The sequence below is a fragment of the Bombina bombina genome, chromosome 11 (assembly GCF_027579735.1).
Source record: "Bombina bombina isolate aBomBom1 chromosome 11, aBomBom1.pri, whole genome shotgun sequence".
In the NCBI taxonomy this organism is placed as follows: Eukaryota; Metazoa; Chordata; class Amphibia; order Anura; family Bombinatoridae; genus Bombina; species Bombina bombina.
Genome location: NC_069509.1, coordinates 156,697,173 through 156,710,270, shown reverse-complemented (window position 1 = coordinate 156,710,270; position 13,098 = coordinate 156,697,173). Strand labels below are relative to the sequence as shown.

General features: G+C 37.1%; 1 protein-coding gene across 1 annotated transcript in view; it reads right to left on the bottom strand.

Annotated features, from left to right (window-relative positions):
- The window catches only part of BAIAP3 (BAI1 associated protein 3), a 537,315-nt gene that overhangs the window by 241,612 nt on the left and 282,605 nt on the right, over positions 1-13,098 (bottom strand). Inside the window, exons 10-11 of the mRNA XM_053695302.1 lie at positions 5,884-5,986; positions 705-812 (exon numbers count right to left, since the gene is read on the bottom strand). Coding sequence (XP_053551277.1) covers positions 705-812; positions 5,884-5,986 — 211 coding nt within the window. The remainder of the gene's footprint in view (positions 1-704; positions 813-5,883; positions 5,987-13,098) is intronic.

The following is a 13,098-nucleotide window of genomic DNA, read 5'->3' as shown; positions in this document are numbered from 1 at the left end:
CTTTGACTTCAGTTTCCATTTTTTTAACCCTATCTGGGCTACATTACAAGTGGAGCCAAAAAAATGACTGCTGTTGTGCGTCAACATTGCTTGAGTCAAACCAATAGTGCATCTATTTTTGCGCTCATAGTCAAAGGTTATATTTTAAAGCTTGAACGATAGTCATGGGCAGGCTAGCATCTCAATAGTCTAGGGCGGGCTAGCATCTCGATAGTCTAGGGTTGGCTAGCATCTCGATAGTCTAGGATGGGCTAGCATCTGGATAGTCTAGGGCAGGCTAGCATCTGGATAGTCTAGGGTGGGCTAGCATCTGGATAGTCTAGGGCAGGCTAGCATCTGGATAGTCTAGGGCAGGCTAGCATCTGGATAGTCTAGGGCAGGCTAGCATCTGGATAGTCTAGGGCAGGCTAGCATCTGGATAGTCTAGGGCAGGCTAGCATCTGGATAGTCTAGGGCGGGCTAGCATCTGGATAGTCTAGGGCGGGCTAGCATCTGGATAGTCTAGGGCGGGCTAACATCTAGATAGTCTAGGGCAGGTTAACATCTGGATAGTCTAGGGCGGGCTAACATCTGGATAGTCTAGGGCGGGCTAACATCTGGATAGTCTAGGGCAGGATAACATCTGGATAGTCTAGGGAGGGATAACATCTGGACAAGTGATTATCATTTGAATTAATTAATTAAAGCAACAAGATCACACTTACCTGGTTGGTAATTAGCTTGATTATTAAGTTACAATCACCTTGAACTCTAGATGAGCTTGTTCGTGGGTCTAATTTAAACCACTTGTCTACACCACCAACAGGGATTTCCTGTAATAAAGTATAATGGTAATATTTGTATGATGATAAACAATATGAGCCTTTGTCTAAGTGTTAGTGCAATACAACAGTTAATTGAAACTGTTTTTTAAAAACCCAGAGCACTACAACAAAATATCTCTTCAGTAAACCAGTATTGCTTGTTAATAGAAATGCATAAACACTGAAATTCTGCAAATAAAAATAAATGTTTATTTGTTTGCTGTGCGTTTAAAAGGACATTAAATCCAAAATTTTACTTTCATGATTCATATAGAGCACTGGTTTTCAAACCTGCCCTCATTGAGGAAACCTGCCACATTGAGGAAATCTGAACTAGAGCACAGGTGAAATAATCAGCTGATTAGTAACCATGGTTATTTTACCTGCTCTCACCCAAGCTAATCCTAAAAACCTGGCCTGTGTGGGAGGCCTCAGGACAGGTTTGAAAACCAGTGAGATAGGGCATACATTTTTATACAAATTTTCAATGTACTTCTGTTATCTATTTCGCTTCATTCTTCATTCTCTTGGTATCCTTTATTAAAGAAGCAGTAATGCACTACTGGGAGCTAGGTAAACACATTGGTAAGCCAATGACAGGAGGCATATATGTGCAACCACCAATCAGCTGTTAGCTCCCAGCTCCCGAAAGTACCTAGGTATGCTTTTTAACAATTGATACTAAGAGCACAAATCAGATTAGCTAATAGAAGTAAATTGTAAAGTTGTTTAAAATTGTATAATCTACCTGAATCAGGAAATAAAATGATTGGGTTTCATGTCCCTTTAAGCTGGCTTAAAGGGTTGATGAATTCAGTAGCTGATAAGAGTTAATTGTATTCTAAACAGCTCTCACCCCAATGGGATGTTGATTTCTGCTGCTGTCTCTTGTTTACATACATTTTTTTAAAAATATTGCAGTATTTATATTTTCAGTATAGTTGACAGCTTTAGCAGGCAAACAGAGCTATTCACATGACAAAATAAAGGTATTTGTAAGCAATTTAATAAACTTCTGCAGGTAAAATCGATAAGCAGAAACACACTAAAGAGGAGAAGTAGAGGAATATTAAAGCCATTGTTACTGAGGATGATGTTTCTGCCCTTAAATCTTCCTCTCACCTCACTACTTGTCCCCTCAATCCCATCACCTCACAACTACTGCCCTCCTTCTCTCTTACTCCAATCCTCACACATATTTTCAATCTCTCCCCCATACCTGGTATATTTCCCTTATCTCTTAAACATGAACTAGTCACACCTATCCTCAAAAAAGCCTTCTCTTAAGCCATCATACCCATCCAGCTACAGCCCTATTTTCTTACTCCTCCTTTCCTCAAAACATCTGGAAAGGCTTGTATATAAATGTTTATCACATTTCCTCATAATAAACTCCCTCCTTGACCCACTGCAATCAGGATTTCACTCCTAACACTCCACAGAAACAGCTATCACTAAAGTTATGAATGCCCTACTTAAAGCAAAATCAAAAGACCATTTCATTGTGTTAATCTTTCTTGATCTTTCTGCAGCCTTTGACACTGTTGACCACCCTCTCTTGTTCCAAACCCTCCAATTCTTTGGCATTTGCGACACAACCCTCTCGTGGTTCTCCTCATTCATGTCTAACCAGACCTTTAGTGTAGCCTTCTCTGGTTCATCCTCTGCCCCTTTACCACTTTCTGTTGGGGTACCATACGGCTCTGTCCTTGGCCCCCTTCTCTTCTCAATCTACACATCATCCTTAGGTTCCTTGGTGAAATTCCACAGGTTTCAATATTATTTGTATGTTGATGACACCCAAATCTACCTTTATGCACCAGGCCTATCCCATTCTTTGCTAACTCATGCCACTAAATGTGTTCCTAATATTTCATCCTGGATGTGTTCTCACTACCATAGGCAAAATCTCTCTAAAACTGAGCTCCTTATTTTCTCCCCCTTCTTCCTAAAACTCTACCCTCCAATTTTCTATAATTGTTAATAACATCATTACCCCAACCCTGTATGCCCAATGTCTTGGGGTCACACGACTCAGATCTTTATTTCACTCCTCACATTCAGTCTTTTTGCCAATTCCTACCATTTACACCTTAAATAAATCTCCAAAATTCACCACTTCCTCACACAAGACACAACTAAGGTTTTAATCCACTCTCTTACATCATCTCCAACCTTGACTATTGCAACTCCAATCTCTTCAGTCTCCATAGCTGCTGTCTATCGCCTTTAAATCCATAATGAATCCCTCTGCCAGGCTGATCTTCCTTACAATTTGCTCCTCATCTGCTACACCCCTATGCCTATCTCTTCACCGGCATCCTATAGCCTCCAGAATAAAACACAAATTCCAGACTCTGACATTCAAGGTTCTCAGTAACACTGCCCCCCACCTATATATCCAACCTTTTCTATAGATACCCTCTCTCTCATCCCCTTTGCTCTGCTCATGACCTCTTCCTCTCACATTACCTCTTCACATTCCATCTACAAAACTTCTCCAGACTGGCCCCTATTATGTGGAACTCTCTGGCTCACTCCACAAGACTCTCCCCTAGTTTTCAAAGTTTCAAACGCTCCTTCAGGGCTCTACTGTTTAAGGATGCATGCAATACTAACTACCCTTTTCTTACCTCAGTTCCTCTCCTCCTCCTTTTGTCATCCCCTTGAACCCTATTAGCATGTAAGCCTACAAGCCCAGCTGTTTTGTAGATCACATTCATAAGGGGCTGATTAACAACAGTGCACAAGAGGTGATTTACAACTCTTGGCAGGGCCATCTACCCATTTGTTCCTATAAATGCTACCTTGCATATCTTTCCTATATTTATAGTGATGCAGAATCTGTTGGCGCTTTACAAATAATTGATAAAAATAAAAATAATAATAAATTATATGAAGGCTAGTTATCAGCCAGGAAGCATTGCCAAACTCTCTAAACAACACATGTTTTAAAAGTATTTAAAAATCAAACTGTGTTATTGTTCTGCGGTCTGGTGACACGCCTCTCCCAAAGTGTCATGAATATATTTTATTTCCTGTACTGTGAAACAGGAATAAATGTACCCCTGCCATGATCAAGCAATCACCTTATAAAATGTTGCAGGGTTACTATTCTGGATCCTGTAGAATGCATTTCTGCATAATTTAGATATAAAGATGGAGGAGTGGTGAATCAATGGTATACATTTTCTGGCACTGTAGTATTTGGCTGCTTAATAAATTAGTTTTCTTACGAGTCAATGCTGTATGTTAGCAAATAAGCTTTGGTTGCTAAAATATATCATGGATTTAAAAGAAAAGATACATTTAATGTTTCTTTAATGTTCCTTTAAAGGGATATGGAACCCACATTTTTCTCTTTCATGATTCAGATAGAGCATGACATTTTAAGCAACTTTCTAATTTACTCCTATTATCAATTTTTCTTTATTCTCTTGGTATCTTTATTTGAAAAAAGAGAAATGTACGCTTAGGAGTCAACCCATTTTTGGTTAAGCACCCTGGGTAGTGCTTGTTGATTGGTGGCTACATTTAGCCACCAATCAACAAGCGCTACTCAGATGCTGAACCAAAAATGGCCCGGCTCCTAAGGTTACATTCCTGCTTTTCAAATAAAGATACCAAGAGAACAAATAAAAAATTATAATGGGGGTAAATTAGAAAGTTGCTTTAAAATGCTCTATCTGAATCATGAAAGAACAAATGTGGGTTCCATATCCATTTAAATTATATAAAAAAAAAAAACTGTACCATGGGAATGCAAGAAAACTTTTTAGAATATTTTCTCCATTTGCAAAAAAAAAGCCTCACCAGCACCTTATATTGATAGAGTGCACAGCTTTAATCTTACTATGCACAGCTGGCTTCCTGCCCCACTATTTTAGAAAGAGTAAAAATCAAATTGGTTGATAGAGGCGAAAAGAAAATGTTTTAGGTTATAGAGACACTGTGATGCATTCCTCACAACTACAGTGTGTGTTTGTGTGTGTGTATTTGTGTGTGTGTGTTTGTGTGTGAGCTTCCGTTTGCATGTGTGTGAGCTTCCGTTTTTGTGTGTGTGAGTTTCTCTTTCTGTGTGTGTAAGTTTGTTTCTTTGTGTATTTCTTTGTGTGTGTGTGTGAGTTCCTCTTTCTGTTAGTGTCTGTTTATTTGTGTGTTTCTTTTTCTGTGTGTGTGAGTTTATGTTTCTTTGTGTATTTATTTGTGTGTGTGTGTGTGAGTTTATGTTTCTTTGTGTATTTATTTTTGTGTGTGTGAGAGAGTTTCTCTTTCTGTGTGTTTCTGTTTGTGTATGTGTGAGTTTCTGTTTATTTGTGTGTTTATTTTTTTTGTTTGTGTATGAGTTTCTGTTTGTTTGTTTGAGAGTTTCTGTTTGTGTGTGTGTTTCTGTTTGTGTATGTGTGAGTTTTTGTTTCTTTGTGTGTTTCTTTTTGTGTGTGTGAGTTTTTGTTTCTGTGTCTTTCCGTTTGTTTGAGAGTTTCTATTTGTGTGTGTCTCTTTCTGTTTGTGTGCATGTCTTGAGCACTATATGGCAGCAGTTTTACAAGAATATTATCCATTTGCAAGAGCACTAGATGGAAGCACTATTTACTGCCATATGTTTTACTCCAGAAACCTTCCTAGGTATCTCTTCAACAAAGAACTAAGCAAATTTGATTATAGAAGTAAATTTGAATTTTTAAAAAAATTGCATGTTGTGTTTGAATCACAAAATAACTTTTATGAGTTTTATATTCCTTTATATGAAATATTGATCTTCGTTTAACTCGGAAACTAATATTCTTGTATTGAATCCATCTTTTTAAATTTACACCACTGTGTTGATGCAGAATGTATTCATGCAAAACAAATTTATAGGAAATGGGAAATTACACAACAGTCTTGTAATCTACTGGTGGATGCAATATACATTTTGAGCACACCTGCTCTATAAATAGATAAACTACTGCAGTTAATGAGTACTATAAGATACACATGTATCTGTGTCTGCTATTCTGAGAATGAATCATCCATCCGCTCTCAAACCCAACTCTCACTGAAACAGATGCAATTCATCTTTTTTCCTCTGTTTACTCACATTAATGGGGATGTTGAGACATCCTAAAAAGTCATCCGCATTGTCTTCAGCAGATCCGGCTGTTCCGTTTGCCCGTGCAGATTTAACGATCTGCTTAAAGTACCTATGAAAACATTTGCATTAAATGAGCTGCCAATCACTTTTCTAGATTACTGTTAAATGAAGCCTGTGAAGGACACTGGGTAATTAGAAACTGTACAAGTACTATTTTGAGAAACAAGTTGGAGCAGCAATTACGTGCACATGAGCCCTCAGGTTTGTTAGTGTTACTTTAATAGAAGGCAGTATCTGAATGTGAAAGAAACATTTGGAAAGTTTATACAAAATTCTTCTTCCACTGGGATCTAAACCTTTTCTTTTGCTTCATTCTTTTTATTCACTGTTTGCTTATCTGCTCAATTAAAATGGTAATTTAGTCTATATGACATTGAACAAAGGCTATAGTTGTCTTTACTGTTGTGTTTGTCATGACATACTGTGGTACACTGGACTTACAGGTGCCTGCTTCTCCCTTGGGGACACTGGGATGGTGGGTTTATATATTGAAAGTCCCAAACACAAATTTTATTTGTTCATTTATTAATTTGACAATTCACTGCCCAGGATTGCAAAATTATTTATGAACATTACAGTTGCTATATATGGAAAATCCAGCTCCCCCTTAGTGCCCAGTTGGTCACAGCTACTAGTAATTATTATCGGCATTATATGGCTTACCAGCCTAACCTGCCCATATAACATACCTACCTATAGTACTGGCTGGTCATACTCACCTAAAGTATCTACTAAACACACCTACCTATAGTACTGGCTGGTCATACTCACCTAAAGCATCTGCTAACCATACCTACCTATAGTACTGGCTGGTCATACTCACCTAAAGTATCTACTAAACATACCTACCTATAGTACTGGCTGGTCATACTCACCTAAAGTATCTACTAAACATACCTACCTATAGTACTGGCTGGTCATACTCACCTAAAGTATCTACTAAACATACCTACCTATAGTACTGGCTGGTCATACTCACCTAAAGTATCTACTAAACATACCTACCTATAGAGGCCCATTTATCAAGCTCCGAATGGAGCTTGAGGGCCTGTGTTTCTGGCGAGCCTGCAGGCTCGCCAGAAACAGCACTTATGAAGCAGCGGTCTAAAGACCGCTGCTCCATAACCCTGTCCGCCTGCTCTGAGCAGGCGGACAGAGATTGCCACAATTCAACCTGATCGGGTTAATTGACACCCCCTGCTGGCTGCCAATTGGCCGCAAATCTGCAGGGGGCAGCGTTGCACCAGCAGCTCACAAGAGCTGCTGATGCAATGCTGAATACGGAGAGCATATTGCTCTCTGCATTCAGCGAGGTCTGTTGGACCTGATCCGCACTGTCAGATCAGGTCCGACACACTTGACTATATTATCTTCTGCCCATACCTCCCTATAGTATCTACTGAACACACCTGCCTATAGTATCTGCTGCCCATACGTACCTATAATAACTGCTGACCACACCTGCCTATAGTATATGCGTACCTATAATAACTGCTGACCACACCTGCCTATAGTTTCTACCACCCATACCTACATATAGTATCTACTAACCACACTTACTATCTGCTGCCCATACTCCCAATAGTATCTGCTGACCCACTTGCCTATAGTATCTACCACCCATACTTACATAAAGTATCTGCTGATCACACCTGCCTATAGTTTCTGCAGTCCATACTTACCTATAGTATCTGCTGACCACACCTGCTGCCCATATGTACCTATAGTATCTGCTGCCCATACTTACCTATAGTATCTGCTGACCACACATGCTACCCATATGTACCTATAGAATCTGCTGACCACACCTGCCTATAGTATCTGCTGCCCATACGTACCTATAATATTTGCTGACCACACCAGCTACCCATACATACCTATAGTATCTGCTGCCCATACGTACCTATAGTATCTGCTGACCACACCTGCCTATAGTATCTACCACCCATACTTACCTACAGTATATGCTAATCACACCTGCCTATAATACCTGCTGAAAGTGGATTGTTAAGCTTTTTACGGCTTACAGATAGAGAGGGCGCCTAGGGCTAAAGGTATCAAACACCAATGTAGTGTAAAAAATATATATTTAATAAAAGACAGTATACAATAATAAAATTAGTACAAATTAGGGACGTCTCCCTAAATGTTAAAAATCCTAAGTCACAATTAATTGCTACAATGTGGCAGACAAATATAAAATAAAGTGCATATACGATCTAATTTGATTATAAAATAAGCAAAGGTTACTAAAATATAAAACAATTTACGGTATACCAGAGTCTTAAATATGTATGTTTCACAAGGGATACGGCAGTTATTCCCAAGTATACTGAGGGATATATGATAGCGTGGGACTTTCAAATGAAAGAAGGTTAGTCCAGAAAATGTTCCATACACTTGAAATCGTAGTATAATGCTTGCTTCAAAGAGTACAATAGTGCTAAAGCAGTACTTTACTTTATTTTACTTTACCGCCTGTGAAATCTTCAGTCACACCAAGGACCGCTACGTTAGCCAAGGCAGTCTCTCCCGAGCTGCAAACACAGATCACACACGTGTGTACGGACGGCGTCTGACGTCACTTCTCGTCCGTTTGTTTCCTCTGTGAAAGTTTGACAGCGTGCTGTTATCGATGTTGCAAAGTTGTGGATGTTGTTAACTCCTTCAGTATACAAGCACTCTGTTGTGCTTATACTTGCAAATACAGTTGGATATTTAATTTCATCCACACTTTTGATCGTCTGGAGAGGTCCAGAGAAAGACTTAATTGAGCTTTTTAAAAGAATGAATATAAATAATTATGGTCTTAAGTTCACTAGTCACTTTAGCAGAGAGCAAGTCAACTTTCTGGATCTTGAAATTTTGGTAATCGATAGTAAGATAGAGACTAAAACGCACTTTAAAGAAGTAGAGTGCAATAATTTGATACACGCAGAAAGCTGCCATCTAAAAATATGGAAGGATAACATCCCATACGGACAAACCTTACGTATTAAGAAAAATTGCTCTAGAGTAGAGGATTTTGAGAACCAGGTTACAATTCTAGCAGAAAAATTTCACAGTAGAGGCTATGAAGCTGATAACATAAATAAGGCTATTGACAAAGCTAGAAAAACAAATAGAGAAAATCTTTTGGATTATAAAATTAAAACTAAAGATACTACTGATAAAATCAAAGTCCCTTTTATTACTGATTACAATGCTGATCATTCCCTTATTAAAAAGATAATAAGAAAAAATTGGTATTTGCTAAAAGAAGATAATATAATTGGTGCACAGTTAGAAGATAAACCCACATTTATTTTTAAGAAAGCTAGAAACTTTAGAACAATGCTAGCCCCAAGCGAACTTAAAATAAGCTCAACAACTAACTCTCAGGTAGATATGATGGGTAAAAGACCCACTGGTTTCTTCCCGTGCTATACATGCAAGTCATGTAAACACAGTTCAAAAATGAAGACCCTTAAGATTAACAATTCTAAAAATATTCTCACCATAAAAGAAGTCATAAGATGCACACACATAAATATTATTTACGTATTAAAATGTTCGTGCAACCTTTTTTATTTTGGTGAAACCACTCGATGTCTTAAAGACAGGATAAGAGAACACTTGTTAAGCATAGAAAAAGGGAGGGATGACACGTCACTATACAAGCACTTCAAAGACACTCATCATGGTAACACCAAAGAATTAAATTATTGGGGGGTACAGAAAATTAAAGGACACTGGAGGGGGGGTAACACAGAAAAAACACTATTAATTAAAGAAGCAGAATTAATTTATAAGTATAACACTTTATATCCACTAGGGCTTAATTCTGAACTAGATCTTTCACCTTTTTTATTTGAATGAAGCTATTTAGATTTAAAATTAACCCCCACTTAATATATATAATCCTTTTTCCTTCGTTTTTTCTTTCTTTTTTTCTTCTTCTTTTTCTTTTTCTTTCTCTTTTTTTCATTTTCTTTTACTATCTTTATCATTTTCACATATTATTTTCACATATTATTATTTGCACATATTTCACAATTTTTCACATTAATCAATGGGTAGCACTGGCATCCTAAAACAATAAATCATATACCTTTCCTCTTTTAGACTAAGCTCACATATCTTTTAAAATGGAGTATGCGTGGATATTTTATTCATATATATATGTTATAATTTTATTAGGTCTTATATATCCTCTATCATAGATGTGTATCATATCCTTAAGATGTGTGTATACATCTGATAGATTAATTGCATTTGCATCTTATCTAGACATATTAGAATTTTAATATACAATGTTTTACTATAAGAAAGCATGTGGGGAACATACCACAAAGGGATTATGTGAATTTGTACATATATATATTAGATGGTTTTATTGGATTATCAACATGTTTGCAATTTGGGATATATGAACTTGAAACAGAAGAATAAGTATATACCGCCTTAAACTCTCCTGTGAACAAAAAACACCAATTAGATACACAGCCAATCACACACCTTCTGAACATTTAAAAAGGCCTTTGCTGCAAGTCACAATTATCTTGATAAAGCCCACAGGTGGGTGAAACGCGTCGATTACCTTGTGACTTTGTAGCAGTGTACCAGGAGTGGTTAAGTGTCACCCTATTTGTGAACTACATTGCTATTTTCTAACCCGGGTTAATTTTGTCACCACAACTTTAAAGCTCTGACAGTGTGGATGAAATTAAATATCCAACTGTATTTGCAAGTATAAGCACAACAGAGTGCTTGTATACTGAAGGAGTTAACAACATCCACAACTTTGCAACATCGATAACAGCACGCTGTCAAACTTTCACAGAGGAAACAAACGGACGAGAAGTGACGTCAGACGCCGTCCGTACACACGTGTGTGATCTGTGTTTGCAGCTCGGGAGAGACTGCCTTGGCTAACGTAGCGGTCCTTGGTGTGACTGAAGATTTCACAGGCGGTAAAGTAAAATAAAGTAAAGTACTGCTTTAGCACTATTGTACTCTTTGAAGCAAGCATTATACTACGATTTCAAGTGTATGGAACATTTTCTGGACTAACCTTCTTTCATTTGAAAGTCCCACGCTATCATATATCCCTCAGTATACTTGGGAATAACTGCCGTATCCCTTGTGAAACATACATATTTAAGACTCTGGTATACCGTAAATTGTTTTATATTTTAGTAACCTTTGCTTATTTTATAATCAAATTAGATCGTATATGCACTTTATTTTATATTTGTCTGCCACATTGTAGCAATTAATTGTGACTTAGGATTTTTAACATTTAGGGAGACGTCCCTAATTTGTACTAATTTTATTATTGTATACTGTCTTTTATTAAATATATATTTTTTACACTACATTGGTGTTTGATACCTTTAGCCCTAGGCGCCCTCTCTATCTGTAAGCCGTAAAAAGCTTAACAATCCACTTTCACTATATTCTGACACTCTTTAGGGATAGTGTCTCTTAGAGAGGTGCTTGGTATTAGTTCCTAAGCGCACTTCTAAACTTTTGTTTATTTATAATACCTGCTGCCCCAGATGACATCACTTAAAGGGACATGAAACCCAACAATTTTCTTTTATGATTTAGAAAGAGCATACCATTTTTAACAACTTTCTAATTTACTTCTATTATCAATTTTGCTTCATTCTATTCCTTTATTGGAGGATCAGAAATGCACTACTGGGAGCTAACATCAGTAAACCAATCACAATAGACATATATTTGCAGCCACCAATCAGCCTCTAGCTCCTAGCTCCTGAGCCTACCTATCTTTTTCAGCAAAGGATACCAAGAGAACTAAGCAAACTAGATAATAGCAGTAAAATTGAAAGTTGTTTAAAATGGTATGCTTTATCGGAATCATGAAAGAAAAATTTAGGATTTCATCTCTCTTTAAGGCATTTTTTTGCATGACACCTACATGTCCTCATCTGCACTTAAGCAGATAATTGTATATGTGTGTATATATATATATATTAAAGGGACATTGAACCATAAATAAATGCCAAATAGAATGATGCATTAAAAGAAAAGATTAGTCTGAGAATAACATGTAGGTATATTTTTTAAAGTTTCCTTAGCTGTTTACATATTGCAAAATAAGTATAAAGTTTTAGCGTCATTAATACAATGGGAGCAGCCATGTTGTAACTTAGGTTACCTTCTCTGCTGTGACCAATTAGGGACAGTTATAAATAGGTCACTAGAGTGTGCAGCCAATGGCTGTGTTGAATATAACAGTGTTTTGCACTTCCATTTCTAACAGGAACTGAAAAGCTCACAATTTCAGAATGAAATTACTGGAAAAGGCGACAAAATAAACAATAAAAGTATACAATTTATCATTTTATATTACCATCTCAAAGTGTTTAATGTCCCTTTAAGAAGCATTATGTAGTACTTTACTGCATACATTCTAGATTTTGTAGCATATAGACAAGGAATTTACAATCAATCCTCTTCTGCTATTGATGAGTTAGATGTCTAACTGCTCGGTGATGAGATTTTTATGTTCTGTATCGCCAGATCTCACAGCTGCCTACAGCTCACTGCTGAGCCACATGAACTTTAAAAGGACATTTAGCTTAAAACAGAATTCCCCATAAATTGCTTAATTATGCATAGTAAAAAAAAAACGTAGCAACATATTTTCAGCATTTTATTGCCTACTGTTCTTGTAATTTGACTCTGAAATGATGTTTTTTTGCAAGGAAAAAATTGGACAATAATTGGACAATTGAACAGCATGCCAAACTTAAAGGGACAGTAAACACCTTGCAATAACAATAGTTTTCTGCTGTATTGAAATAAATTAACATACTAGGTAAGTGTAAAAATGTTCTTGAAGCATTAACACCTTGTATGTTACAATTTATTTTCAAAAGTCAAACTTCACCCACTCATTGACTAATTTGGAGGTGCCAAAGTACACACAACTAGATGCTGATCTTGCCTTGTTTTGCAGCTTGTAATCTTATCATTTCTGCTGAAGCCAATTACAGACAGATGTGTGGCAGATTTAAGTTTGTGAAGGAGGCCAGTTAGTTTTACACAGTCAGTGTTTATTAACTCCACATTAGTTACTCCACTCTACTGCTCTGTGGCTGCTATCTTCCCCCATTAAAAAGCTTGCAGCAAAGTTACACAAACTGTATC